This window comes from Rhineura floridana, chromosome 2 (assembly GCF_030035675.1).
Source record: "Rhineura floridana isolate rRhiFlo1 chromosome 2, rRhiFlo1.hap2, whole genome shotgun sequence".
In the NCBI taxonomy this organism is placed as follows: Eukaryota; Metazoa; Chordata; class Lepidosauria; order Squamata; family Rhineuridae; genus Rhineura; species Rhineura floridana.
Window position 1 is genome coordinate 99,328,877 of NC_084481.1, and position 25,598 is coordinate 99,354,474.

At 43.0% G+C, this 25,598-nt stretch overlaps 1 protein-coding gene across 1 annotated transcript in view; it reads left to right on the forward strand.

Annotated features, from left to right (window-relative positions):
• Positions 1–201: 201 nt before the first annotated feature.
• LOC133377961 (membrane-spanning 4-domains subfamily A member 15-like) overlaps positions 202–25,598 on the forward strand; it is a 72,917-nt gene continuing 47,520 nt past the window's right edge. Inside the window, exons 1-2 of the mRNA XM_061612748.1 lie at positions 202–675; positions 22,993–23,240. Of these exons, the coding sequence (XP_061468732.1) occupies positions 23,025–23,240 (216 nt within the window). The 5' untranslated portion in view covers positions 202–675; positions 22,993–23,024. The remainder of the gene's footprint in view (positions 676–22,992; positions 23,241–25,598) is intronic.

Here is a 25,598-nt window from a genome sequence, read left to right on the forward strand (position 1 = left end):
GCTTCCTTCCTCTGGACCAATTTAATATGCAGAAAACAGAGGATAATATAACAGTTAAAGCAATGCATATATAAAAACATGATGACAATGGCATATGCAAAATCAATTTCTAATCTAATACAGAGACTGACTGGGATATATAGAGTGATGCCGTATCTTCCACATAGTTTAACAGTCCAGCACCTCTCTGATTAGAAGTACTGCCTCCACCTCAATAGCCTGCAAGCTACAAAGAATACAACTGCGTTGGTGTAGTGAGGGGGGCATGTCCCCCCTCTAAACTACCCTGTCTTCTACTGAAAGACAAGTGAGTCCTAAATCATCAAATGCCACAGCAGTGCAAAAGAGATCATGGATTTGGAAGGCTCCTGGAGGAAGGAACATCTCGGATTAAATGTAAGACCCTCCCATTTCACTGCTGGTAAAAGTCTTTCCCAGGCAGGATTGAGATACAGAAGAATCCAGAAAGTTACATGGAGCTCCCAGGCAGGAATGAGAAGAATTTCCAGACTGGAAGACTAGACGAGTATCACAGCAGTATGAGAGAACAGCAGCGAAGGGAAATGGGGAGGGCAAAATGATGCTGGGAAAACTCCTCCTATATTGCTTTCACTTCTCGTTACTTTCTGCTGAAATTGCACAGAGGCTGTGGACAAGCACGCTAAAGAGTGTTTTGTAAGTACTTTTTGGAGGGAGGAAAATTAATTTGGGGACAGTGTTTAATATGATCCAGGGCTCAGCTCTGGGCTTGAAGGATTCCCCTCACTACTGAATAAGCAGAAGGGCAGAAATATGCACTGCAAAAACAAATAGGTGTGCATTCCAGCTCAGGCCAACTGCTAGCAAACGTTTGCTGGGGAAGTAGGGTTGCCAGGCTCAGGGCCTGAGACTGATCCTGTATCTTTAGGAGAAGAGAAAGTCAGCCAAGTGCAGGTTTTTTATTGCAATACTGTAATGGGGAAAAAAACAAGGTGGAATTCTCCCTTCCCTCTACACAACTTTTAAAGATACAGAAGACCTCTTGGTTGCCAGGCCAGGCCTCCAGACTAGGTCCCTAGTAGGGTTGCCAGCTCTCTGTTGTTTGCCCAGAGACTCCAGTTTTTTTGGGTCCTCTTCAAGTCACCCCAATCTCGACTCTTAGGCCCTGTTCACACTTTACAGTCAACGAGTGTACAGTCTGTGTACCTGGGTACAGAAGTAGTCGGGCTGTACACTCATACAGTTATTCACATGTAATAGTCAATGAGTGTACAGTCTGTGTACCTGGGTACACAAGTAGCTGGGCTGTACACTCGTACAGTTATTCACATGTAACATTCAACGAGTGTACAGTCTGTTATATACACATTTGCTGCCAGGGAAAGAAAATGGCTTCAATGACACTTATTAAATGCACCATTGAAGCAATTCCCTTTTACTGGCAACAAGGCAAGGCATGCTGGGTCTGTTATACTTCCTGAAACTGTTTCTTGTCAAGGGCTGCATTCAGTAGAAAGAGTGTTGGCAGAAACAGGAATGTAGTTTTACTCTTTTCATTTTTCCTGCAGATTCTTAAGTTTTTAAAATCACAACACCAATTTTTAAAAAGAAAATACTAACCTGTAACTATCATAATTATAGTTATTAAAATATTGCATTTTTCATTGCCTGTTATTAGAGTATGTATGGTTTTTGATGTAGGCTTTCATGGAACAATCCTATACATGTCTATACAGTCCTATAGAGATCAATAGGACTTACTCATAGATAAATGTGTGAAAGTGCAGACCTAAATATATTGAATATTTATATATGAAAATATTTTGAGGGGGCTGCAACAAAAACAAGCTGCTTAAAAGATTATGAACTGAAACTATTCTTCCAACATGGTACACCTGATTCTTTCTTGAGGATATCATGTGTTTTAATACACAAAACTACACTCAAAATATAAATGTGGGGAAAATTATTTATCAGTTGGGCTTTCCAGCCTACTGCTCCCACTGCAACATACTCTGTCCTCTGAAAAGCCTTTCCTGGTATTTGGGAAACAGGAAAGCTCTGGTCTGTGATTTTTCAGTAGAAATGTTTGTAGCTCAGTATCAAAAAGTGATCATCAGTATCTTTTTATGATCTATGTCAGTGGTTCCCAACCTTTATGAGTACGGGACCCCCTTTATAAGCTCAAAATTTTTTGTGACCTCCTCCCTCCAGGAAGGCAGCTTGGCTGCCAGGAAGGAAGGAGGAAAGCGGCCTTTCCTTGCAGCCTTGCTTCTTTGTGCTTCACAAAAAGCCCTCTCGTTCTGAGTAAGGACGTCATCAGTAGTGGTAGTGTGAGGAGACGGCAGTCAGTGGTAGTAATTCCCTCTTCTTTCTGGTAGCTCCACCTCAGCCTCCTTTGGTGTCTGCCATGTATTTTAGAGGCAGATGCCTGCCTTTGGTGCGCCTGAAAGATGCTCTAGCACTTCAGCAAAACTCCTCCCTTCTCATTTGGAGCAAGGAGGAGGTGTCATCTGCAGCGGCAATGGGGAGCAGACGGTGTCCAGGGAGTGAAGACTTTTTAAAAATAATATTAATTTCTTTACTGTTCACAGCCCCTTCCGGATTACTTCACATACACCCAGGTTGGGAACCACTGATCTATGTCATAATATTTAGCTTTTGGATAGCACTTTACATGCAGGGTGGGCAGAACGTAGATCAAAATGTAGGTGTATCTCAGGATGACTCACAGGAGGTCAGTGAGGATTTCAGACTCCTGTTTCACAATGAAAACAAGAAAATGACCACCCCGCCGTTGTACTGCTGAAATGAAGAAAGTGTGTGTGTGGGGTAATCTGAGTGGATTTTTGTGTGGAAATACTGTGAGCTCAGTTCAATTTTGGAACTCCAAACAAATTCCTGGGCTAAGAATTATTTAACTCTGAAGTGCATATATTTTGTGGCTTGCTCTGGTTGGCGGATCTTGGGTTTTTGTAATAATAATAATAAAAATATCAATACCAAAAACCTGAAGTCTAACCATCCTGATCTAGAGTATTAGATCCTGATCTAGTCTAACCATGAAGTCTAACCATCTGAACCATAGATTATTTGCCACCCTGGGCTCCAGCTGGAAGGGCAGGATATAAATCAAATAATAAATAAATAAATAATCAAAACATTACAAGCCTACAAGTCAGGTTTGTGTTACCATAAAACCATGTGATGCAGATACTTCTGACAGCAGCTTCTAATGGAGGCAGCCATTAACATGTGTTTGACCATCAGGTGTGTCTAAGTTTGATGCACGACACTTGACATAGAAAAGAGCTGCAGAGAGATGAGCAAATCCACAATTTTTTTCTTCTCAATTTCTGGATACACAGTAGAAAGGTGACATTGGTTTTTTGAGAATGCCTTCTTTGCAATGTTTTGAAGAGTCTTACCTCTGCTATTGTAGTTTCATTCTTGCAAGCACTCCTTTGAACCATGCTACAACAACCCTGCAAGGTAGGTCTGTGCCCATACAAATGATTTAGTGCAGGGATGGCCAGAAGATTGACTGTAATCTATTGGTAGATCCCTGGGAGATTTGTAGTTAATTGGCAAGTGCTTCTAGCTTCCAGTTGTTTAACAATACCAACAAAAGGACACACATCCGTTTGGAAATTTGACAACTGAAATTAAGAATACTTGTGGAAAGTAGGAATAGTTCTGTGTGTGGAAAGACTGTGAGCTCATCTCAGTTCTGATAACCCTGTGCTCAGCAGCTTCTCAGACACCATGTTCTTTCATACTAGACGTATGTCTTTTGCAGCTGGCTGCAGTTGGTGGTTCTTGAGGTTCTAGTAAAACGCAGGGTGGATCCCTGACTCTGCAATAGCAGTGCTGTCTCAGTAATGGCAACATTACCACTCACTGAATGAGACAAGGTGCCTGCAAGTTCAGGGCTGGTGGCACCACCATCCTGCAGTATGTGGGCACGCACCTGCAAGCTTGTGCTGCATTCCACCAAAGTACCCCCAACCTTGCCATCTCTGTGCCACTGCCATTCTCCCCCCCCATATCACTGCTGACCTATGTCATCAAATTATTGGAAGAGTCTTGGCTAAATTTCTCTTCTTGACCTTTAAGAGGAAATAGAAAGCACACAACAGAATTTACCTTACCATTGATTTCAATAGGTTTTAAAAGACCAAGGAAGAGAAGTATAGTGGGTATTTATATTGGATTTATAGAGGTACTGTAATGTACAAGTTCTGCAAAAGCCAGTGTGGTGTAGTGATAAGAGTACTGGGCTAGGGCCTGGGAGACCTGGATTCAAACCCTAATTCAGCCATGAAACTCACTGGGTGACTTCTGGGCTAATCACCTTCTCAGCCTAAACTACCTCATAGGGCTGTTCTGAGGATATATTTGAGAGGTGCAGGACTACGTATTCCACACTGAGCTCTTTGCAAGAAAGTTGAGACATAAAGGAAATAAGGCATTAAATAAGATTAAGGCTACAATCCTTTGCACAATTACTTGAGAGTAAGCTCCATTGAACTGTGAAAGTTACTTTCGATAAACCTGCTTGGGATTATGTTGTTAAGATACAAGGGATAGCTATTACCCAAAATTTCTATTATTTATTGATAACTATCATTTCTGAGCAATGTGTTACCTAGCCATTAAGTTATTTTATTATTGCAGTTGTGATAGCAGCTATTATTCATTACCTGCACAGGGGGTTGGAGCAAGTTTTGGAATCTGTTTGTGGCACTATCTTGAATAGTAGGTGTACTACTCATAACAAGCAACAATAAGAGTCACATGATGACACATTGAACATTTAACAGACATTATAAATTATAATATTTATTTATAAATCACCTAGTATTTAAAGGAAAGGATTGAATTTAGAAGTTAAAGGCTGTAATTCTATATTCACATTCACTTCAGGAGTAAGCCCCATTAAACTCAGTGGAACTTACTTCTGAGTAAACATGACTAGGACTGCACTGGACTGTGAGCAGACACAGAGGCAAGCTCCCCTCCCTTTCTCTGCCCCCCCCAACTGTTTATTTTAAGAGGCTGGAATCCTAATGCTTCTTACCTGAGAGTAAGTCCCACCAAACTGAATGGAATTTACTTTAGAGTAGGCATGGGGTTAGGATTGTACTTTAACAATGTAAACGGTCCTTGCCTAGCTCTAGCTTCTCTGGCAGAACACTTGCTTTTTTTTAGGCAATCCTAACTCCACTTACCTGGGAGTAAGCCCCATTGAACTCGGTGGGATTTACTTTTGAGTAGACATTTTCCCTCCTTCCTTCCCTCAAGCACATTGCTAGCACAAACAAGCTCCACTCCACTTACCTGGGAGTAAGCCCCACTGAACTCAGTGGGATTTACTTCTGAGTAGACATTTTTAAAATTCAAATGTGAATCCTGCAAAGCATGCTCCTCTCCATTTTTTTCTGTCCTTTCTTCAAACTCACTCATTGCCAGCACACAGAAGCACTGCACTCAATGGGACTTACTTCTGAGTAGACCTTTTAAAAATTGCAGTGAGTCCTTCAAAGCTCCCCCCCCCCGTTTTTTGCCTCTTTCCTTCCCTCAAGCTCATTCGTTGCTTCAGGCTGGTCTCCCTTCCCTTGCCTCCATTTTAGCTTTACTCTTCTTTCCCGCTCAGTGGCTCCAGCAACTGACGTTTCCTTCAGCCCACTTCTGATTGGCTGCTACTGCTGCTGTTGCTGCTGCTGCTAGAAGGAAGGCTCAGGCTGTCCCCGGGGAGAAACTAATTGCTCATGATCAGCTCCACAGATACAGCATGCAGGAAGAATCACCACGTGAGCAGAAGATGGCTTTTTTCAGGATGCCTGTACACGTGGTGATTTTTGAAATCACCAAGTGTACACTCTTTCTCAAGAGCAGCTGTACCCAGGTACAGGGGGCTTCTACCTGGGTACAGAGTAACGTGTGAATACCCCTATAGCTTTCATTAAAAAAAAGTTTCTAGGTGGTATGGTTCAAGAGATATACACCAAAATGTCACCCCCACAACTTCTGTGAGAAGTTGGCTGCTCTAATATCCGCCCTTTTAGATTTTTAGCCAATTATTGAAGTTACAGTTGTGATTGATGAGAGATTTGCTGACCTCCAGGCAATAGCTAGAACCATCCCAAATCCTGAACACAGTTTTCTTTTCCTGCTTGTCTGCACATCAGAAGTTGAGTGTATACTGTATAACTCTCAGCAGCAGCAAGATTGCCTTTCTACAATAACATAGCAGTCGGGTTTCAGGCCTGGTTTTGGCACAGAAACAGTATGATGACCTTTGTTGGGAGAGAGACGGGGAGTGTGACTGTTGATTCTCCTTGATCTCTCAGCGGCTTTCGATACCATCAACCATGGTATCTTTCTGGGGAGACTGGCTGAGTTGGGAGTGGGAAGTACTGCATTGCAGTGGTTCCGCTCCTACTTGGCAGGTCGCCTCCAGAAAGTGGTGCTTGGGGAACATTGCTCGGCACCCTGGACTCTCCAGTATGGGGTTCCGTAGGGGTCAGTTCTGTCCCCCATGCTGTTCAACAGCTACATGAAACCGTTGGGTGCGGTCATCCGGAGCTTTGGAGTACGTTGCCATCAGTATGCGGATGACACACAGCCCTATTTCTCCTTTTCATCTTCTTCAGGTGAGGCTGTCAATGTGCTGAACATGTGCCTGGCTGCGACAATGGACTGGATGAGGGCTAATAAACTGAGGCTCAATCCAGACAAGACTGAGATGCTGCTAGTGGGTGGTTCTTCTGACCGGATGGTGGATGTTCAACCTGTCCTGGATGGGGTTGTACTCCCCCTGAAGGAGCAGGTTCGTAGCTTGGGGGTTCTCCTAGAACCATCTCTGTCACTTGAGGCTCAGGTAGCCTCAGTGGCACGGAATGCCTTCTACCAACTTCGGTTGGTGGCCCAACTACGTCCCTATCTGGACAGGGATAACCTGGCTTCAGTTGTCCATGCTGTGGTAACCTCTAAATTAGATTACTGCAATGCACTCTGCGTGGGGCTGCCTTTGAAGACGGTTCGGAAAATGCAGCTTGTGCAAAATGCAGCGGCCAGATTGGTAACAGGGACCAGATGGTCCGAACATATAAAACCGATTCTGGCCCGCTTGCACTGGCTGCCTTTATGTTTCCGAACTCGATTCAAGGTGCTAGTTTTGACCTATAAAGCCTTACACAGCTTGGGACCACAATACCTGATGGAACGCCTCTCCCGATACGAACCCACCCGTACACTACGTTCAAGATCAAAGGCCCTCCTCTGGGTGCCTACTCCAAGGGAAGCTCGGAGAATGGCAACAAGAGAGAGGGCCTTCTCAGTGGTGGCCCCCAAATTATGGAATTATCTGCCTGACAAGGTGCGCCTAGCACCAACACTGTTATCTTTTCGGCGCCAGGTCAAGACTTTCCTCTTCTCCCAGGCATTTTAGCATGTGTTTTATATTGTTTTAAATTTTTAAGTTGTGTTTTAAATTGTTTTTTAAAAGATGTATTTTAAATTGTATTTGTTTTTAGTTATTGTAAACCGCCCAGAGAGCTTTGGCTATGGGGCGGTATACAAGTTTAATAAATAAATAAATAAATAGCAAGAAATCTAGAACTGAAGATTGCAGCAGGATCTTGGTAGGTATGCACAGTAAACAATTTCAGTTATGATTGCAATAAATGTGTACATACAGGGTACTTTTTAATTACTTGCAAAAAATAGCATATACATTTAATCTTTCAAATAATTGTTGAACAGAAATTTGAAAAAGTGTATATGCTGCACCTTATGATGTCATTACAGTGGGTTCTACTTTTCTAAGCAGTCAATGTCAGCTCTACACTGCATCAGCAGTGTCGGGGGGGGCTGGAAATTCCTGGGTCTTTGGCAGGGAAGGAAAGTCCTTAGCCAGCAGTCGGGTTGTAAATCTGCCAGGCCTATCCGAAGCGTACTTGCCGAGTCAGAAGTCCAGAAGCGAGGTCAGTGGAGGTCCGGGATCAATTGCCAAGGAGGTCAGTCAAAGAGATGCTGCAGAGTGGCCATCGGCCAGATAGGCGACGAAGAAATTAAATTTATTATTATTATTATTATTATTACTCCTGGGTCGTCCTCATCTGAGGAGTCCTCTGACGGGGCCATGACAGTCAAACACATTTAAATTTTCCTGGACTTTTGGGCAGTTTATTTGTCTAATTCATTGCCTATTTTGAAAACCTTCCCAATATGAAGCTTTAATACTCACTTTTCTGGGAGTAAAGCTGCAATGCTAATTCCACCTACCTGGGAGTAAACCCCACTGAATTCAGTAGGACTTAATTTTGAGTAGACATGGTTAGGATTGTGCTGTAAATCAATGGGGGGCTTTTGAGTGAACATAGCAAAGGACTGTGTTGTAAATTTTCCTCTCCTCCTCCAATCCTTTTATTTTAAGCAATTAGGCAGGGCTTACTTAGGTGTCACTGCTTTTAATTGGTAAGAAACTAATGCTGATTTTTTTTAAAAAAAGGTTCTGCAATGACTAACTGGTTTTGACAATAAACTATTATATGGGTGAGTGTAGTTTTACGTCTCCAGTGTATGTGTATATGGAATCTTTCCAGCAACCCTTTGAGGTAGGGTTGGAAACCAAGACAGCTCACAACAACAAATACATCCATTTAAAATCCAGTAACAATAAAACCAGTGTAAAACATTTACAAAACAGCTTAAAGTGGTATGATTCTGAAATTTGCATTGGATGAGTGAAGTTCCTTATCACTTGAGGTTGCAGCGTAACCTGCTGCAACACTTCCCTGTTTGAGTAGGCCCCATTGAATATATTGGGACTTGCTTCTGAGTAAACATGCATATGATTGCATGATAAATATCTTTACAGGTTGTATAAATATTATCTTTGACATTATTGTTTCCTCTACATTTTAAGTATTCCCTTCCTGCTTGGGGTGGTCAGGGTCCCCCTCTGTTGTTTTCATACTGAGGGGCAGATTAGGCTGAGAGATGGTGAGTAGGTCATGGTCACCAAGTAAACTTTGTAGCTGATTTCCATTTTTAAAATTAATTAAAATGATTTATATGCAGGCAAAGTTTATGAAGTAATGCAGATCCACATAATACACTTCCCCCAAAGTATTCTGGGAAGTGTAGTTTCCCCCTCAGAGTTATTGTTCCCACCACCCTTAACAAACAACCCTTCTCATGATTCTGTGGTGGGATTCATGTGTTTCAAATATATGTTGAATGTGCTTTAAATTCGTAGGGAGGATCTGACCTAGTATGACCTAGTATGCTGTGCATTCATTAGTGAACTGAAAAGAACAATTTTAAATGATATTTTTTAAACAGTGGGAAGACTGTATCACAATGGTAGGGCACATGCTTTGCATGCAAAGGTCCAAAATCTAATCTCTGGAAAAAAATTGCCTGGAATCCTGGACAGCCAATGGTAGTGCATGTCATCAGTAATGAGCTAGATGGTACCAAATGGCTTGTCTTGTTGTAAGGCAGATTCCTTTGTTACTAAAAGAGGAAAGAGACCCAAGAGCTATAATGACTCTGAAATGTATTTATGTCTTTTACTTACAACATTTATATACCACTTTATTGTAAAAAAAACCCCTCAATGCAGTTTACAGAAGGAATTAAAACAATAAAAGTATTGATGAAAACAGTTTAAAAGAGGAATTTTAAAACATTCCAAATAATAAAACAACAATGAATTAAAAACAGATAAAAAGCATAATAATTCTACATGCCTGAGTAGGCTTGCTTAAACAAAAAAATGTTTTAGCAGGTGCCAAAAAGAGTACAATGAAGGTGCCTAATGTCAATAGGCACAGAGTTCCAAAATGTAGGTGCTGTCACACTTAAACCCTTTTTGTTAGCGTAGTGACGGGTAATGGGAGGTATGGCGTTGTGAGGAGGACATGCCAGTTGAGGGGAACTCGGCCCAGACAATTGGTGGCTGTACCGTGTTCCGGTCCTCCCCACATCCACAGGATTACTGGTAGTTCTATCAGCCAACTCTCGGATCTCCAGTTGCTGCTTCTTAATGCCAGATCAGTAAATAATAAAGCTTCCCTCATCCATGATTTAATTGTGGATGAGGCGGCCGATCTGGCGTTTATTACTGAGACATGGGTGAGCGATCTGGGAGGCATTAATCTCTCCCAGCTGTGCCCACCTGGGTACTCGGTTCAGCATCTAGGTAGATCCGAGGGTCGGGGAGGGGGAATCGCTGTGGTCTATAGAAGTTCCATCCCTCTCATTAGGCACCCTATCCAGGTAGCTAATGGTCTGGAGTGTCTCCATATTACGTTGGGTCAGCGAGACAGACTGGGAATACTGTTGGTGTACCGTCCACCCTGCTGCCCAACAGCCTCCCTAACTGAGCTGACGGAGGTGGTCTCGGGTTTGGTGTTGCGATCCCACAAATTTATGGTATTGGGGGATCTCAACATTCATGCCGAGACCGCTTTGTCTGGGGTGGCTCAGGACTTCATGGCCTCCATGACAGCCATGGGGCTGTCTCAATTTGTTACTGGCCCTACGCATATTTCGGGGCACACTCTAGACTTAATTTTTGCTACTGGAGCAGGGGATGGTGATCTGGGAGTGAGGGATTTTACATCTATTCCTCTGTCATGGACAGATCATCGCCTATTGAGGTGTAGGCTCACAATGTTTTCTCCCCTCTGCAAGGGTGGAGGACCAATTAAGATGGTCCGCCCCCGGAGACTAATGAATCCTGAAGGTTTTCAGAAGGCTCTGGGGAGTTTTCCGGCTGATAAAACTGACGCTCCTGTCGAAACCCTGGTCAATCTGTGGAATACGGAAATGACCCGGGCAGTTGACACGATCGCCCCGGTGCGCCCTCTCCTCTGCAGAGCTCAATTGGCTCCGTGGTTTACCCCGGAGCTAAGAGTGATGAAGCAAGAAAGGAGACAGCTTGAGTGCAAATGGAGACGAACTCCCGACGGCTGTGGTCTTGCACTTGTGAAGTGCAAGCTCTATGTGAAGGCGGTGAGGGCAGCGAAGAAGCAGTACTTTGCTGCCTCCATTCAGTCATCTTCTAACCGCCCAGCGGAACTTTATAAGGTTGTTCGGGGACTTTTACACTCTGGTCCTCAGAACGCAATAATACCATCAATAGCCCGCTGTAATGAGTTTGCGAGACACTTCCAAGATAAGATCACAAACATCCGCCGGGACCTTGACTCCAATATTGTAGCAGTTGAGCCTAATGAGGTGTCCGGAGCACAGTCTTGTCCTGTTTTATTGGATGAATTTCAGTTGGTTCAGCTCAAGGACGTGGACAAGGTGCTTGGACAGGTGCGGGCGACCACTTCTGCTCTGGATCCTTGCCCCTCATGGCTAATATAAGCTAGCAGGAACGGAACAGCCGGATGGGCCAAGGAGGTGATCAATGCCTCTTTACGAGAGGGAGTGGTACCACCCTGCCTGAAACAGGCGGTGGTGAGACCGCTCCTAAAGAAACCCTCCTTGGACCCTGAAAATCTTGACAACTATAGACCGGTAGCAAATGTTCCGTTCCTGGGCAAGGTTTTAGAGCGTGTGGTCGCTCACCAGGTCCAGGCTCTCTTGGATGAAACTGATTATCTGGATCCATGTCAATCGGGCTTTCGGCCGGGGTTTGGTACAGAAACAGCCTTGGTCGCCCTGTATGATGACCTCTGTCGGGAGAAAGACAGAGGGAGTGTAACTCTGTTGGTTCTCCTTGATCTCTCAGCGGCTTTTGATACCATCGACCATGGTATCCTTCTGGGGCGACTTGCGGACTTGGGAGTTGGAGGCACTGCTTGGCAGTGGCTGTGCTCCTACCTCGAGAATCGTCTCCAGAAGGTGGTGCTTGTGGAGCATTACTCGAGTCCCTGGGTACTCCAATATGGGGTCCCACAGGGTTCAGTTCTGTCCCCCATGCTCTTTAATATCTATATGAAGCCGCTGGGCGAGGTCATTAGGAGATTTGGAGTGCGTTTCCAGCAATATGCTGATGATACGCAGCTCTACTTCTCCTTTTCATCTTCTTCAGGTGAGGCTGTTAATGTACTAAACCACTGCCTGGCCGCGATAATGGACTGGATGAGAGCTAATAAACTGAGACTCAATCCTGACAAGACTGAGATGCTGTTGGTGGGGGGGCTCTCTGCCCAGATGGTTGATGTCCGACCTGCCCTGGATGGGGTTACACTCCCCCTAAAGGAGCAGGTCTGTAGTTTGGGGGTCTTATTAGATCCGCTCCTGTCACTGGAGGCTCAAGTAGCCTCGGTGGCACGGAATGCGTTCTACCAGCTTCGGCTGGTAGCCCAACTACGACCCTATCTGGATAAGGAGAACCTTGCCACAGTTATCCATGCTCTGGTAACCTCTAGATTGGACTACTGTAATGCACTCTACGTAGGGTTACCTCTGAAGACGGTTCGGAAACTTCAGCTGGTGCAGAATGCTGCGGCCAGAGTTCTTACTGGGACAAAAAAATTTGATCATATAACAGCTGTCCTGGCCCAGCTGCACTGGCTACCAATATGTTTCCGGGCCAGATTCAAAGTGTTGGTTCTTACCTATAAAGCCCTTAACGGCATCGGACCGCAATACCTGGCGGAACGCCTCTCCCGCTATGTACCTACCCGGTCGCTGCGCTCGACGTCGAAGGCCCTTCTCCGTGTCCCAATGCATAGGGAGGCACGGAGAACGATAACTAGAGCTAGGGCCTTCTCAGTGGTGGCCCCCGAACTATGGAACGCCCTCCCTGATGAGATATGCCTGGCACCTTCTTTGTTATCTTTTCGGCGCCAGGTAAAGACCTACCTCTTCGCCCAGGCATTTTAAAATTTTTTTTAAAATTTGAATTTAAAATTGAAAATTTTAAATTATGTTTTATTGTGTATTGTGTCATGCCCGCCCGACCCTCAGGGTCCCGGGAACATGCATCAGGCTCAGACCCCCACCCTTAGGGAAATGAGACTGGAACCGAAAAGCTATTACTTCACCCTTGCCAAGGCTGTGTACGCTCACAACAACCCTGCAAGGTAGAAGGTAGGCTGCCACCACCCCTGTATACTGGTCCACTCAGAGCCAGGGGATCTCTGAGCCCAGAAGGTATATAAAACCAAGGTCCTAAAAGGCAAGAGTCACAGTTACACTCCTTGCCAGGCACCTCTGGTTTAACATTTAAAATCCAAGCTTTTAACTTCTTAACCCTCTTTGGTAGTGAGTGACTGAGGTTGGGTCAAAACACTGAATTTAGAACCACCCCTTCTCTCAAATGAACACACCAGGTTAAATAGAAGTAGCTTTATTAAAATATATAAGTGCACATATCATATAGCAGCAAGTAATCCTTTAAGACCATTCACCCAACAGGGGTTTAGGTTCTTACAAGAGAATTCATACACACAACAAGAAAATAATAAACTAGCTCACCTAACTACTTACATACGAGGTAGTTGGTTGCGTGGCACCTCTCCTAAGAGAGATGGATGTTCAACATAAAGCAATGGAACCAGACATAGGTTGCCTTCTCATAAGCAACCCCAGGAACCATAAGGCAGAAAAGGTTTGGAACTCTGGTGCCAGTCAGCATAGGCAGAGAACAGAGAACAAAGGCTGTGGGTCCCTAGCCCTATACTTAAGGGAAAAAGATCCTAACGGTCCAAGATTAATTGACCAATCAGGAATTGACTGATGTAACTTTCTTCTCGATGTTTCTCACATTTTCGCGCCTTCAGGCCCCCCTCCCAACGGTGTTTTCCAACTGCATAGGCCAAGGATGACCTTGGGTGCCAGGCACTGGCTAATCAACAAAGATAAACAGGTGCCGCTTGTTAAGGCTTCTTCTAACCGTCTTCAGCTGGGAAAATGAAACTTAACTTTGCAAATTGGCAAGGCCTGTCCTTTCTGACTATAACCATCTCCCAGAGTCCCTTACTGGAACCAAAGTGTTGTCATCAGATTTCTAATAACTCATGACCATTACAGGTTCATGACACGCCCCTTTTTGGGAAGATGATGTCAGAACTCTGAATAGTTCTGCGTCATCGCCACAGCAACCAGGAATAAGGGAACAATCAGAAAAAAAAAATTCCATCAACATTACAATACAGCATATAAAAAAGAGAAAAAAAAACAATTTAATACATTTTAAGCAAGTGAGCTACTTCTTGTCTTATGCCTTCTAATTAAGTTCAAAGTTACAACATAACAAACAATAAAGGAGAAAAAAAAAAGAAATAAGGGACCCCTAAAACACCCAAAAAAAAAAGAAAACTTTATTATCAAAAAAAAATAATAATAAAAAAAAAATAGAATAAAAAATGGGGTGATCCAAAACTGGTCCAAGTTCAAAAAAGGTCATAAGCCGTAAAATCTTTAAAAAGTCCATAAAACATGTTAAAAGCGTAAAAGAGTAAAACAAGGTCTAAAAACGGTCCAGAGGTCATCAGAGCCGGGAAATCAGTCAGTGGAATAGGCATGAATCAAATATCAATCAACTGGAACAGATAGGCGAGATAGAGCATCAGCTACTATATTATCACGCCCCTTTATGAACTGAATTGTAAAATCAAAATCTTGGAGGGCCAGACTCCAACGTAACAATTTTTGGTTGGAGTTTTTCATCCTGTTCAACCAACACAAAGGAGAATGGTCTGTCTGCAATTGAAAATGACGTCCCCATAGGTACGGGCGTAACTTATCAAGAGCCCAAACCAAAGCAAGACACTCCTTTTCAATGGTAGCCAAATTGCGCTCTCTTGGAAGCAATTTCTTACTAATGTATGCAATAGGGTGCAATTCTCCAGCAGCATCTTCCTGGAGCAAAGCAGCTCCAAGCCCAAAGTTAGAGGCATCCGTCTGAACTACAAAAGGGCTTGAAAAATCAGGAGCTTTCAAAACAGGATAGTTTATCAACATCGTCTTTAAAGCATCAAAAGCACTTTGACATTTATCAGTCCAAATGACACGCATTGGCATAGTCTTTTTGCACAGTTCAGTTAGAGGGGTAGCAACACTACTAAAATGTGGAGCAAATTTTCTGTAATAGCCGGCTAACCCCAAGAAAGATTGAACCTGTTTCTTGGTCTTAGGGACAGGCCAATTTTGAATAGCTTCGATCTTAGCCTCTAGGGGTTTGACACAATCCTGCCCCACCCTGTGTCCCAAATACACAACTTCTCCCAGACCAAATTGACATTTCTGCGCTTTGATGGTTAGTCCAGCGGCCTGCAGTCGCTGTAAAACAATTCTCAAATGGTTCAAATGCGACTTCCAGTCAGGGCTAAAGATGGCCAGATCGTCCAGATACGCACAAGAAAATTCACCTAGGCCATTAATCACAGAATTAATAAGCCTCATGAACGTGGCTGGGGCATTTCGAAGTCCGAATGGGAGAACCTTGAACTGGAACAAGCCCATATGCGTGACAAAAGCAGATTTCACAGCAGCGTCCCCATCTAGAGGCACTTGCCAATATCCCTTAGTTAAATCCAGTGTAGTGATGTATTTTGCTGCTCCCAGTCTTTCTATTAAATGGTCCATCCTAGGCAAAGGATACGGATCCACTTGGGAAATCTGGTTCAGCTTCCTGTAATCCACACAGAAACGCACTTCATTAGCTTCCCGTTTAGCCACTAGCACAATAGGGGAGGACCAGGGACTAGTAGAGGGTTCAATAACTCCCATTTCCAGCATAGCTTGGATTTCCCTCTCTACCACTTCTGCATTTCGTCCTACAACTCTGTACGGAGAAGCTTGCATAGGGGGATGATCCCCGGTGTTAACGGAATGAATAGCCAAGTCAGTTCTTCCAGGCTTACTGGAAAACATAGGTTTAAAGTCCATCAGGATTTGAACTAATTGCCTTCGTTGCTCCTGAGTCAAACCTTCGGGCAGGGTAATTTCAGTTATCCCCCCTGCTTGTTGACTCTCTGTAACCAAATCCAAAGAATCCTCTGCAAATTCACACGCCTTGGTACAGGCCATAATTAAATGTCTATTAGGAGGCTCAGATTCCTCCGCTGGTAATAAACCAGCCGAGTTAACTTCTGTTTTGCTTTTACAACCTTGAAGGCTTTCCTTCCTTTTTAGAACAGTCTTAGTTCCTTGAGAGCCAACAGGCGGCACTTTACATTCCATCAGCCCCCTTCCCCTGGGCTGCAAAAGCGAACTTTCTTTCTGTGGCTTAGGCAAGCACACAGCCCGTTCCTTTAAAGCCTTAGCTTCTCTCCCACTACCTTTCCAGGTGTCTAACAAAACTTGAGACTTAGCAAGAGCATCCCTCTCCGCCCTACGTTCAGTCTCTTTATGGTGCAGGAAGAGCAGGTCTGTTCCTATCAAAACGTCCCACAAACTGTTGGTTGAATGAACTAGAACTCTATGGCGCCCAGTCCAATTCTTGTATGAAAGCACTAGCTCGGCCACACGAGCTTGCACAGCCCTGGGTCCATAAGCCGTGACAGTCACTTGTAAGTCAGGGACATATTGCTCTGGTTTCACCAAGTGTTCAGCAACACTGGAGAGCTCTGCGCCCGAATCTACCCGTCCCATGACCTGAATACAGTTAACATATATGGGTTCTGAAAACTGCGTTTGAACCCATTCCTTGCATTCCGATGAAAGAGGTTCTGGACAGTCCCTCCCTTGCAGCAAACCATCCTTTTCTTCTCCCTCTTGGCCCCCGGATATATTTTGTACAACACTCACCGACAGGGCCTTAACAACTGGTCCACGAGGGGTCTCAGGACGGTCTTGTGAATTTGGGGCAGAAAATACAAAATCCGATTCTGCTCCTTCATTCTCCTCGGCTGACGACCATGAAGAAAGTTCAGGAGGTTCCGCTCCAGGGGACGTTAAGTCTCTCACGCGTGCAACTGGAGCAACCTTTGGGTTCTTCCTTCCAGCAGGATTGGGCTTAGACAAGGTTTTAGAACAGGAATTAGCCTTATGACCAATTTGCCCACATTTAAAGCAGATTATTTCTCCACGGGGCTTCTCTTGCAATGCAGCCTCGGGCCGGGCGGAAGGCACTTTGAAGTAGCCAGCAGGCCCCCCTTTCTCTTCCTTCGCCGGTTGCCCTGGTTTCTGCATACCTGCGGTCTCTCGCCTCAGCGGTTTCACAGGAACGTACTCCGGTCTCCGAAACAAAGTATACTTTTCTCCAGCTCTGTTTTTAAACATACGATCTGCTAGCATGCCTGCTTCAGTCAGAGAACGGGGCTGCTGGTCTCTGACCAGAGCCATCAAATCTCGAGGGAGGCGTCTGTAAAACAGTTCTTTTGCAAACAGATCTAAAACCTCCTCTCGGGTTACAGCCTCGGCTGTGTCAGCCCAACGTTCCACATTTCTGCCCATCCGTGCAGCAAAGGCTGAGAAGCTTTCCCGAGACTTCTTCTGGTCTGTTTCTAAATGCCGAAAACAATCCTCTGAAGTTAGCGCAAAGTGAGACTTGGCTACAGCATAAAAGTAGTCAAAATCATCGGCATACTCCAGTGGCAAGGAGTTCAACAGTTCTCTCAACTCGCCTTCAGCATTAATGCGTAAAGCACTCATCCAGTACTTTTTAGGCACACCTTGATCTCTACAAGAGTGAGCAAAAACTTGGAAGAAGGTAAAAATGTCATCTGTCTCACGAAAAGTCGGAAAGGATTTTTTATGGAGGTCTGGTCTTCCTCCTCGCGGTTGTTGCATCTCACGAGCAAAGCTTTCCCTACTCCGGCGATCTTCCTCCATAGCCTTGAACTGCAGGGACAACAGCTTCATTTGCTTAGCCAGGTAGCGCTGCATGCTCCTAGGCAGCTCTTCCTCATCCAAATCTGATTCCTCCTCATCTTCGCTATCCTCAGTTTGCTTAGACACGAACTCCTTGTCATCCACAGAAGGCTGAGGTATAAACGACAGAGCAGCAGCGCCTTCTTCCAGCTGAACAAGCTGACTAGGCAACGCAGTGTCTGCCAGGAGCACATCCTCGGCTCCATTCTTTTGAGATCTGGTTTTTATCGGACTTCCGGGAAGGGTGACTTAGCCTGTGCCTGCTTTTGAGACGGGCTCCTGCCTCAAAAGAAGCTTATTCAGATATATCAGTCAGTTTTTTCCTTTTTTTTTGACTGATTAAACTTCTCCCGGGTAGGGAGAAACGAAGAGATTAACCTCAAAGCCTATTTTTGTTGGGACGACCAGATCTCATTAATTTATGGGACGAGGTCCAGCCGACGAAGGTGGGACGGATTTTCAACAGCAAGCTCTATCTGTTAAAGCGAACGTTCATCTTATCTTCTAAGAGAGAACGCACTAACAGGCAAGCACCCTTCTTTCTATATTTTTCTTTTACTTGACTTAAATTGTTGCTGTTTAAAAGAGATTTGCCAGATTGATCGGTTTTTGACATCTCACTGGGGAGCCGTAACTTCTCTCTGCTACGCACTAATTAATAGCTTATCTCTGTTTTTGTTGCAAAAAGCTGTCCTGGATTTGCATTCTAAAGATACACACAGAAGAGGGATTTCTATTCCAGATTTTTATTTTGAAAAATATTATACTGTTTTGAGACTACTCTCTTTTTGGTCTATTTTATTTTGACGAATCTGTTTCTTGACGATTGCCATTAATTGCTTCGATCCTGGGAACTGCATTTTGTTTACTTAACTATTGGAGAGATAAGGCTGTCTGCTCTGTTTATACTGTGATGTCACCAAGTTTGGAGTATTAACCCAATTGTTGCTGAAATAAGAAGTGGTTTTCCTATATTTTTCTTTTAAAATGGCAATTAAGAAAGTGGCTGAGAATCTGGAAATAACTATGTTTCAGAGAATAATGAATGAGATTGAGATAACGAAAATTGAATTGAGTAAAATGAAGCAGGAGATTAAAGATATAAGGGTCCCTGTGAGAGAGGTGACCCTGGAAGGGGTCCCTGTGAGAGAGGAGACCCCGGAGATTGGAATAGGGGTCCCTGTGAGAGAGGAGACCCTGGAGACTGGAATAGGGGTCCCTGTGAGAGAGGAGATCCCGGAGATTGGAACAAACGTGGAACAGGAACAAGATTTGGAGTCTATGGACTTTAGAAATAAAATCTATTGTTTGGAACTCAATGTTATCTCTGAAGAAATTAATGAAGATTCTAGAGATAAAGTTATCAATGGCATGGATTATCTTCTGGACTGGAATGATGTGATGGAGCCCAATATAGAGAAAATCTATGGAATTAACTGCAGCCATGTGACAATGGAAAAACTCTTAAGAGATGACCCAGTGTATTTTGAAAAAAAGAACAGAGATATGATTTTACAGCAGTATTTCAGCAACTTATTCAGAATGGATGGCAAGAAAATATTTGGGATAGAGGTAATTCCCATCAGACTCTTATTATATGACTATGGCTTTGACAGCAAGATTATTATGGAATACTGATAATGGAAGATTGGATATTGAAATTACTGGACTTAACAAGACTACTGAAGATGGAAGATGGAAAATGGAACTAATAGAGATAATAGAACAATGGCTACTGAAATTACTGAACCTAACAGATTCTGATGTGATGGATTAATTGAAATGTTTATTTTGACTATGGTTATGACAATAAGATTATCATAATTAGTAATGAGATGGATTAATCGATATGCTTATCTGGAAAAAAAAATTGATAGATATATTTCTTAAAGAATTGAAACCTCTCTTTGACTTTTTGTGGAAAGAATAAAGTAATGTTTATGAGATTTGATGATTAAGTAAGATAACTACTGGAGGAAAGTGATTTTATAATATGACTTAAGAGACAGGATTGCTATATATTATAGACTTATAACTGATTTGATCTTTGACAAATGGGAAGTTAATATTTTACTCTTTATTTTTTATTTTTGTTTTTTTTTTCTTCTTCTTTTTTTTTTTCTTTTTGTTTAACTATTTTTGATTTTGTTTTTTGTCTTTGAATGTTTTATGATTTTGTCTTGTATGTTTTATGAAAATCTGAATAAAAATTATTGAAAAAAAAAAAAAAGAGATCTGGTTTTTATCTTTTGCGACATTCTGCACTAACCTTACTACCCAAAGTAACAAACAATTGTGTCAGAAGTCTCTTTAAAATTTACAACTTGCTGCAATGCACTTATCTCACACAGCGTGTTCACTTAAGAGCAGGAATGGCTTCGATCCCACCACTGCCAGCCATGTCATGCCCGCCCGACCCTCAGGGTCCCGGGAACATGCATCAGGCTCAGACCCCCACCCTTAGGGAAATGAGACTGGAACCGAAAAGCTATTACTTCACCCTTGCCAAGGCTGTGTACGCTCACAACAACCCTGCAAGGTAGAAGGTAGGCTGCCACCACCCCTGTATACTGGTCCACTCAGAGCCAGGGGATCTCTGAGCCCAGAAGGTATATAAAACCAAGGTCCTAAAAGGCAAGAGTCACAGTTACACTCCTTGCCAGGCACCTCTGGTTTAACATTTAAAATCCAAGCTTTTAACTTCTTAACCCTCTTTGGTAGTGAGTGACTGAGGTTGGGTCAAAACACTGAATTTAGAACCACCCCTTCTCTCAAATGAACACACCAGGTTAAATAGAAGTAGCTTTATTAAAATATATAAGTGCACATATCATATAGCAGCAAGTAATCCTTTAAGACCATTCACCCAACAGGGGTTTAGGTTCTTACAAGAGAATTCATACACACAACAAGAAAATAATAAACTAGCTCACCTAACTACTTACATACGAGGTAGTTGGTTGCGTGGCACCTCTCCTAAGAGAGATGGATGTTCAACATAAAGCAATGGAACCAGACATAGGTTGCCTTCTCATAAGCAACCCCAGGAACCATAAGGCAGAAAAGGTTTGGAACTCTGGTGCCAGTCAGCATAGGCAGAGAACAGAGAACAAAGGCTGTGGGTCCCTAGCCCTATACTTAAGGGAAAAAGATCCTAACGGTCCAAGATTAATTGACCAATCAGGAATTGACTGATGTAACTTTCTTCTCGATGTTTCTCACATTTTCGCGCCTTCAGGCCCCCCTCCCAACGGTGTTTTCCAACTGCATAGGCCAAGGATGACCTTGGGTGCCAGGCACTGGCTAATCAACAAAGATAAACAGGTGCCGCTTGTTAAGGCTTCTTCTAACCGTCTTCAGCTGGGAAAATGAAACTTAACTTTGCAAATTGGCAAGGCCTGTCCTTTCTGACTATAACCATCTCCCAGAGTCCCTTACTGGAACCAAAGTGTTGTCATCAGATTTCTAATAACTCATGACCATTACAGGTTCATGACATATTGTATTTACATCCACTTGTATTTTAACCTGTTTTATTATGCTGTACACCGCCCTGGGAGCTTATTGCTATAGGGCGGTCTAAAAATGTAATAAAATAAAATAAATAAATAAATAAATAAAAATTTGTCAGAAGCAAGTAGGCTAGATTAAATGTTCCCTACCCAGGGTCCCTAAGCAGGTGAGAAGGAATGATCCCATTACTTTAGCTGGACCTGGGAACACCTTCATTTAGCTAAGATTTTTATCTGAATTTCTGATCAGATAAATTCTTTTGTTTGAGTGGTATGTTCCAAGCATCTATGGTTGATGCTTGATGTATCATGCTTAATGATATCACTAGGGCCTGCCCCCATGGCATCACTAGGGCCCACCGCTAAAATGTCATGGTTTGGGATGCTTTTGACCTGTCAACCCTAGTGCCCAGCTAACCATCATGTGCACGGCAGTATTATTATTCCACTAGAGCTGTTTTCATCCTGTGCCAAGTACACAAGAAAAACAAGAAAGATAGCCACTATGACTGTGAGTAGTGAGTGCTTTAAGAGAGTAAAGTGTAACTTAGGGTAGATATTTTTTCCAGATCACTTTAATTTATTTCTTTATTTCACCCTTTAGCAATAAGTAGCCAGTCCTGCTCTACTCATCCTAATAACTGAAGAATAAACAGACTCTTACTTCTTAATGCAGGCAAACAAACTGTTTGTTGCTGGCTGGGTAGAGAACACAACTGAAATGGAAAAGCAGAGGAAATGAGAGTCCAGGATGTGGAGTCTAACTCTAGCCCATAATACATAGTTCTACTATTTAACTCTTCTATGTTACTATACTGGCTGTTTTTTCAGGATCCCTTAAGTAATTGTAGGGTGATTGTGAGCATGAAAAATCCACCTGCTATCAGGGAAAATCTTGGGTGCGCAGACTTTTTGGGGTTCTTCCAGATGAGGTTTTTGTTGTGCACTCACCCTGCCTTATTCACTGATTTTTTCAAAGGGTCCTATTCTTAAAGTACTCCTGTTCTTAGAACAAGCTGTCATTCTTTAAATGGAGACTGTCTGTCATGTCACAAATTAAAAATATAATTTCCCCTGAAAAAATCCTGGAGGGGGGAGGACAGCTTTGGGGGGGCAGTGCTCCTGTTCACCCCCAGCTACAAGGCTGCCCACTGTTCTGAAATCTGAAATTATTCTGCAGTGTTACTGTACTAAATGTAATCCGGAATAAAGAAAAGAGATAATACCTGATATGGTATGGCATGAAAAATGAAACTAGGACCCTTCAGGGAGGGCTGAAAAACAAGGAAGGTCTGCATTAGTGATTTGTTAGGGCTATTCTGTTATTTTAGACAAGAAAAAATACTATTAATCTATTGCAGTCTCTGGTATTAATTATATAGTTAGTGGGAACGGTTGGCTTCATTCACTTCCAGTTATTTCTTTCTGGGATAAAAGAGGGAAACCATCTCCCCTTGTCCAGGAATTTCCCATTCATTTCCCTATGCATGTAGCCCTAAGGTGCCCACAGCACCACGGGAATTTCAAATAATTTCCCTATTGAGTCATGATGAGTCAATCCACTGGCAAGGAGCAAAATTTCATGGGCTCAGTGTTAGTATATGTCATATATGAACATGTGGCTGGGTGCATTGGGGGTAGATTTGTAACATGTACCCAAATCTGAGATACCCCCCCCCATTTGCTTATTTCTTTATTTGTTTACTTGCAGATATCTGTACTGTGGCAATACATCCAGTGAGAATGGCTAATGGAACAGTGATGTTCATTTCCCCAACTAGTGGCAACGTAATCCAAGCAGGCCAGGGGATCCCTGGTACCGTTATCCAACCAGCAGGGACAGTACAATATGTACAATTTGTAGGCCAGCCAGTTGGAAGCCCCAACAACCAACCTCAACAGAATCCTCAAGCAGGGTTGATGGAGAAACTCCGCAAAGTGGAGACCAAGACTTTGGGAGTAAGTAAGCCTTCCCAAGCAGCCCCTCCAGCATAGTCAATGGTCAGGGATGATGTGAGTTTTAGCCCAAAACATCTGAAGGACAGGAAGTTGAGGAAGACTCATCTAGATTATTCTCATAATAATCTATTCATTATATATTTATTATATATTTGACGATGCTTGTGCCCAATTAGCTGACTGACTGGGGCTTGGTGATATTGAAATTATTAGGGGAGTTCTTAATGAGCCAAGAGCCTGGCAGCTGGTCATCTAAGGCACTCTATTTACAAGAAGAAGTTAGAATATTACTCCCTGCCCCCATATAGAGGCCATATATTAAATGCTCAAAAGTGACTGAGCTAGTTGTATATCAAATTTTCTTATTTCTAGTTAGTATGCAACTATTAAAAGACAATCTGATTACTATAAAACCCTTTGGGGGGCCATTTGTACATCTCTTCCTCAAAATATGGGTCCCAAAGTATTCTTCCAATTGGTTGAGGATTAATTTAAGACCATTGAGAAACTTTAGCACATACATACATACTTTATGACACAGATTACTATAAAAGTTTAACACAGAGACATGTAGAAATAACCAGTAGATTTACCATTAACCAATTTAAACAATACTGAACAATTTAAAAATTGAACTATCAAAAGTACTGATAATAAATGTAATATTTGAGCTTTTATATTATTCTGCATAAATCATTTGTTCCAGAAATGAATGAATGATTTATTAAATGAATTTCTAACTCACATTTCAGGGCACACTGCCATCACAAGGCAGTTTACAAAAGAGTTAAATCACAAAAGAAACATCATAAACATCAACTCATAAATACAACAAATTACAATTACAAACTGTGAAAGCCCTCACGTGCTTCCCACTGTGTGAAGGGGGAGAGCAAGGATGTGTGGGTCATCCCTTCCCCTCCATCATACTGACAGTGGATGAATCCACCGCCCTATATGCATTAAGGGCAGAGTATCTGCAGCAGAGAGCCAGCTCCTCATAGACATTCTCCTCACAGAGATTCTCCCCATAGGGACTCCTGTGTGATAGGGCATTTTTAAAGGAATTTTTACTGGGTGTCAATTTTTTCATTCAAATGGCTTGCACACATAAGCCTCTCTACCATGCACAAGCCCTGACATTTTGATTGAGGTGAAAGTGGTTCAAATTTAAAAAAGGGGAGTGACTACAGCCTTGAAAATACATTACACAAGTTACTTGCCAAGCAAAATCCTTACTAGCCTAGCCACCCACCAGCCAATACATGAATTAAAAAGCAAATAATAATAATAATAAATCTCAAAAACTCTATTTCAGAACACAACTCTCCTGGTATTACAAATATTACATATTTTTGGTTTTGTTCCACAGTAATTTTAAGAAGGCATTTAAAAAACTGTGTAGCACAAAATAAAAATAACTAAATGCCAGAACTAGATCACAGAAGAAGTGTTCTGGGACGAGACAGGGCTGAAAAAAAATGGTTTCATTTTTATATTTTATTGTAAAAGAGCAGTGCTTTACCTTTATGCAAAGGAAGTTTTTGGTTCTACACTAATAAGAATATCAGGCTTGCAAATGAGGACACAATCCAACTGTTATTTACTCCAGGCTGAGGGGAGATGGTGGACTGGACCTCCAGCTGAGTCAGCTGGGTCCTGGCTCAGCTGGACTACACCGGCATAAGTCCCTAATCCTGGCTCAGCTGGAGGTCCACTGAAGAAGCCCAGCCTGGTGTAATGAGAGCCGGTGGAAGCTGGGGTAAGGCCTGCAAAAGAGGCATTCTGGGCGGGTGTCAGAGGAGGGGCTGGGGGGACTTATGCAATATCCAGGTTTTGTTTGGCTCCTTCCTATGGCCCTCCATCCCAGCAGCTGGTGAAAAGGGTGGGGGAAGGAAACATGTATTTTGTTTCCCTCTGCTGCACCCCATTGGCGCACCCAGCATCTTCCCCTCCAAGAGGTCCTCCGAGCAGCAGCTGGATGTTGGTGGCCCCTTCCTCCAGCTGCACCTCCATCAGCTTCACTCTTGTTAGCCTCCAGCAAGCTGGATCGTTCTGCCTGTGTCACTATTTAAAGATTTGATCAATTAATTTCAAAGAGAGCCAACTTTGCTGCAAAGGCCAGTCCTATGCATGTTTCCTCATAAATATAAGAGTCATCTCCTTTCTCTTTCTGGCATGTGTGTTTTATGTCATGATGATACAAATACTAGGTCCCAATGTTTGCTGTCTACAGTAAAATGCTTTCTCTGAATTTTCTATTCAGCTTGTTTCTCTCTCCCCCCATATACCGTACAGCCTATACATCCATATACCCACATGGTGTTTGCTTCAGCCCATTGAGCAGTGACCCTGTTT